Below are 5,749 nucleotides of genomic sequence, written 5' to 3' on the forward strand. Positions count from 1 at the left end.
CCCAACCGAGCAACTAGTCTGTGTCAAAAACAAATAGTCAAGATTTCCAACGGAAGGGAAAAAGGTAAATACAATTCTGGAAATTCTGAAAGACAATTTTGCTAGACAATTATACCAGTACGACAACTAGCATAGCAGTAAAAATCTCACACAGACAAAATGTCATGTCTGCTGCAGATTAACAATGATAATTATGGGGCTACCTACCGGATACTTTTGCTTCATTTTTTGGTCATCATTTCTATTAGGGTAATTGAATGTTCAAATTTCTGCTGTCAATGGATTACTTCCTATTGTGTACGCGCCTCAAGAGTGGCACTTTGATTGTTTTTTCTTTCCATTTTACTGACATTATGATTGGAAGTTGTAATTAACTGGTGAGTTATGGTGTCTTGAAGTTCCAATTCTGTCTGAAGAATGCATTTGTTTTTTTTTTTTTTCTCCCCCCCCACAGCCCCCAACATATAAATTTTATCTCTTGAAGTTTTAATTGAAGTTTACGTCTGAAGAATGCACGGGAGAATGATCTCAAGAGAAGAATATCATCTTTAAATTATATTCAGTGACTAGTCCAATCATCTTGGTTGGTCAATGAGTCCGGCAAGTTAGAACATTTTTGTAATAAACATAAAGTATTCCAAAAATATCTTTCAAAATATTTAACAAAAATTATATAGATATGAATCACATTTAAATGTGAAAAATACTAAAATAAAGGTGGGTGCAGAAGGCTGGTTTAGTTCGATCACCAGCCCACCTTAAAACCCGATCAAGTTATCGAACGGGATCACTGATTTGGATATTTTGCTCATATTTAATTGACCGGGAAAAAAAAAATCCTATATTCGATATATATGGAATTAGCTATCATTGAGTTAGAATTTAGATCATTGAACTTTAGATAGACAGGTAGTAATCAAATTGAACTTGAATCCCCACCCAATATCCATCCAAAACGACATCGTGACACATGCACACCGAAGCCACCCATCCGAGGTGCCCACTCACGTCACACATTGCTCCTGTGCCGACGGCCGAAGGTGCGCGCGCCTCTGAAGAGATAAGGATGGTCTCTTTATTCCATGTGGTAGCGGGGCCAATACGGCTATGCCTGTTCAAGTTCTGACCAAGAATTCCATGGCTCCTGCCATCCTCGACTTCCTTTGTCTTCTCCCCAATTCCCACCCATTCCCTTCTCTTCCCCCGCCCATGCCCCCATATGGAATACACTGGACCGGACCGATGGCTGTCTTTTGGCGCATCGGAACCCCTTCCCTTATCTCAAGTACGTTCTTTCTGCAGTGGGGACCAAAAGTGGTGGGGAAGAAACAATTTCACCATTAAGGTGACTTATCCTGGACAAAACGATATTTCAAAAATTTTATACCAGTTGTCATTTCGCTTTATATTTTTTTGATAGAATAGCGCAAAGAAATTTAAACACCAGCTTGGGCTTGGTAAATTTTAGTATTTTACCACTGGTATTGTCCAAGGACCTTGCTTTTCTAGCTTTTGTAATGACACCGGTAAAAGTTTGGAGCTGCCAAATGTTTCTTCCATTCTTTCACCACATTACTCGGGGTGGAACCGTCGAAGTTAATAAATAATTTGTTAGGCTGTCCACGGGGAATGGCATGTTTAAGATGCTCCGCGTCCTCACTCTTCACCCTCACCGTTCGGTTTTGACTAATCAAGGTACAAACCGGCACATGCTTTCTCTGACGCGGAACATCTTAATTACGTACATCTCGGGAGTGCAGCATAATGAAGGTACGGCATGCACTCTATCCACAAATGTTCTAAAATAATTAGTCAGTCCATCTCATTTAAGAACTAAAAAAACTACGGCCCACAGAAATGTTCCTTGAGCTTCAAGTTCCAAGCAGTTTATATACATTTGCCCATCCATGCAAGGACTCGGGGGCTTCCTTTTTTTTGGTTTAATCCTTGGAGCTTTCTGAGAGATTTAGACTTTTCTTCTCTTGAGGTTCCAAATTTAGATACATGGATGAAGGTCTGGAGGAAATGTTTCGTGGAGTCCCATCGCCACGAGCCGAAGATGCCGATGAGCTCCGCAAATCCGCATCTCCCTCAACTGACTCCAGCGAATCCATGTTCTCATCTTCATCCGACCTCACAGATGATGCGACTTCCTCGTCTCCCAAGTCATTCTCGCCATCATCGAATCCATCCAAATTGAATTCGGACGGACCTCTTTTCGAGCTAACTTCGCTCGCGGCTCAGCTTCCCATCCGGTGAGTACATCAGTACTCTTTAACTCTTAATCTGCCGTGCTTTATTTATATAGCAACGCAGAGGTTCACACAAACAATACGAACAAGATAAAAGTTATGATAATCATAATTTCTCGGGCGGTTCTTTCCCCCCTTCCATCAAAAAGATAATCAATATATCAGCCACCATGTTGGTTTTTTTTTTTTTTCCTTAAAAAAAAAACTATTTCCAGAAATTTAATTGTGGCTAAAACTTCTGTCAAGGTTGATAACTTTCCAAAGCTAACTTTTTGTTCCTGTTATTTTCATGATTGGTCCATTTATCAGATTACACATTTGTTTACTTCGCATTAGATTGAGAAATTACGATGGAATTCTGGGTGTCTGCAGGAGAGGGCTATCTAAGTACTTCCATGGGAAATCACAGTCTTTTACATCCCTGTCCGATGCCAGATGCGTAGATGATCTTGCCAAGAAAGAGACCCCTTACAAGAAGAGGATGAAACCATGCAAAAGCTATGCAGGAGGTCTCGATGCAAGCCAAAAGCCATGCTATACACCAGGGCCTTGTAACAAGACCATAGCCAAGAAAACTTCCAGCGGTTCTAGTGGTTCTCTACTTTCCAGGAGAAGCGGCAGTTGCCTTTTATCTATTAGCAAGCCACCTCCCATACCTGTGAATAAAAACCTGTAATTGTTTTTGTATTCAATTATAGAATATGAAGAAGAGATGCTGCCTGATTTCATGACTGGCAATTTATTTCACAGGAGAAATTAGGTAGCAGTTGTCGTGCTTCTTTATTTGTAATAGTAATAGTTCTATGAATAAAAGAGCCACCGGTTCGGGAAACCACAAAGAGAAGTGGGACCCTTTCTTTAAGCATGGCACTGTATTCAGTGGGTTTTATCATTATTGATACAGTATTATAGAGTGACATCTCAAACTGAGAAAAATTAATATGTCATCTGTAGTTGCAGCACACCCCGTTTTTGGATGTGAAATGGAGGAAGCAAATTGTTTCCCCCAGCTTAAATTAATGAAAAATTATTTACAGCATTTCAGAGAACATTGCATCACACTTAATTGTGTTTAACTGCTCATACACAAAAATGTTTTTCAATGCTTGACATTTCCATTTTTCCTTTATAACAAAAAGGCTCAATACACAAATAGATTCAACTCTTAGATCAATAGTTAATCTCCATCGAGCTCACCATCGAGCTCCAATAATTCATGGTCAAACCAATAAAAAGGACCTCTTCCGCTACAACTATTCCCTGTTAGTATACAAAAATTTAAGCATGGTTGAATCCAATGATGCCTATTATTCATGAAAAAAGCGACATGACCCTCCGGCATTTTTATGTCAGAGAGCATACAGGTATGTAGCTTGTGTAACACCATCCTCGTCATCGGTAACCCCAATCATATCAGCCACAGCTTTAGCAGTATCTGATCCATTTCCAAGTGCATTGTTGGATGATGCTAGCTGTAGCATCACAATATTCCAATAGCCATGATGTAACGCCCCTAACCTAAATAATTTGGATTGGGCCTCAATCATGCGGCCCAAAATATCTAAGCCCAATTATTGATTAATAACTATTAAATTATTATATGTTATCCAACTTTTTCAATTTATCCGATGTGAGACTATCACAATCTCTCCTACTTAAATCTCAAGCATCCTTGTCAAGGCCCTCTTGGCCCCAGTATCTCCTCCCAGTACCGCTGTCGTCGTCCACGGTGGTCAACCTCTTCTCATCGGATCGAAGGTACATCATCGAAATACATAATCTGTTCCAACGTGGCCCCATACAATAGTATCCCCGAGAGTGGCTCTGATATAATTTGTAACATCCCAAACCTAAATAAATTATCAACCAAGTAGCTTTGATTCCATTTGTAACATCCCAAACCTAAATAAATTACCAATCAACAACTGGATCGGATCTAAATCACGCGGCCCAAAATGCTTAGGCTCAGTTATTGGTTAGTAACTATTAAACTATTATATGCTGGACAACCTTTTTAATATGTCCGATATGGGACTATCACATATGATCTGGACCAGTACTAGAATTTTGGAGAGATGGCAAGTTAAGATAAAAAGATGTTAAATCATTGTTTGTTCTAGGATCCAAGGCTCTTTGTTGGAAATACTAGATACAAGCGTAAAATGTCAGTTAAAGAATACGCGAAAGACTGTCAAAGAGCATATGTAAAAAAAATATTTAATTATCAAAATTTAGAATTCTCAAATTATAACCGTTGCCGCCAACATGAGGCCCAACTAGGATAGCTTGAAGGGCACCGATCGATCCGCTCGACTCATGATAGTGAAAAATGGAGCATTAATCTTTCTTGAAGGACTATAGATTTGCATACACAACAAAGAAGAGAACAGCTCATTAGATTGGTTCCGATCAAGCCTTCTAATACCTAAATTAGATCGAACTTTAGAAGAACACTAATAAAAAAAAGAATATAATATAGAGTCAAAATAGTACAAAAAATTATCATGTTCTACTCAGCCTTGTATTGGTTGGTTTTTTTCTCTATTTTTTTATTTTGGCCTTCTCGGATTGGCCTTAGGATTGGTCTTTAGAAGCTCGGCCTTCGAGAGTATAGTCTTTTAGAATTCGATCTCTGAGAACTCAACCTTTGGGAGTTCAACCCTTTAAAGATTGGCCTTTGGAAGCTTGGCATTTGAGAGCTTGACCTTCAAGAGCCTCATCTCAGCATTGACCTTAGTTTTCACTTAGGTCCTAGCCTTCACCTCGATCTCGACCTTCACCTTAGCCTTTGTTTCTCATAGGCCTATGGATCTGTAAAAAAGAAAAGTAGAATGACGAGTGAGGGCTTGGGAATCCCTCATCATGGAATCTTTGAGCTATGATATTTTCTTCCTTTTGAAACCTCTTTCCATGGGATTTTTTTAGTCTTGTTTATATAGGTGAGAGAGTACGGACTCATCATAATTTGGAGGTGAAAATCAAGAGATTGTTGTAACCTTCTTTCTTATCTGAATTCAAATATGTTGTGAATTTCTTTCTTATTTGGATCCCATCAAAAATTTAATTTTTGAATTCAAATCTTTTCTTATCACATGTCCATTCATGATAGGTGGACTGGTTTTATGCCATATCATATGCCCCTACTTCCAAGCCCAAGCCGTTTTCTTTGATTAGGATGAAGGAACTAGTCCCATTGCTTATTAATTTGTTTCATGATCAAATATTCTGAGCATCATTGAAAGAAATTTTATTGGTACTTATACCTTATTTCTCTTGTAATGCTTGTATTTGAGGTCGGGTGCGATGAATAGCCAAGTGATGGTCCTCTGAGCGAGTGGAGAAAGCTATATCTTATCAATTAGAGCCATCCATCAATACATAAATATATGATTCATGCATGGCATGGACCCAACCTATTTAGGATCCAAGGTGTGAAGCCCATCGTAACTTCCATCACCCCATTGCCTTCATTCGGATTACCAAGCACAGCACCGAGC

General features: G+C 39.1%; 1 protein-coding gene across 1 annotated transcript; it reads left to right on the top strand.

Moving 5' to 3' along the window:
• The first annotated feature begins 1,591 nt into the window (after positions 1-1,591).
• On the top strand, positions 1,592-3,117 carry LOC105040513 (uncharacterized). Its single transcript, XM_010917068.4, has 2 exons — positions 1,592-2,255; positions 2,625-3,117. The coding sequence occupies exons 1-2, from the start codon at positions 2,005-2,007 to the stop codon at positions 2,926-2,928; spliced, it is 555 nt and encodes a 184-aa protein (XP_010915370.2). The 5' UTR covers positions 1,592-2,004; the 3' UTR covers positions 2,929-3,117.
• Positions 3,118-5,749: the final 2,632 nt, after the last annotated feature.

Source organism: Elaeis guineensis, chromosome 3 (genome assembly GCF_000442705.2).
Source record: "Elaeis guineensis isolate ETL-2024a chromosome 3, EG11, whole genome shotgun sequence".
NCBI lineage: Eukaryota > Viridiplantae > Streptophyta > Magnoliopsida > Arecales > Arecaceae > Elaeis > Elaeis guineensis.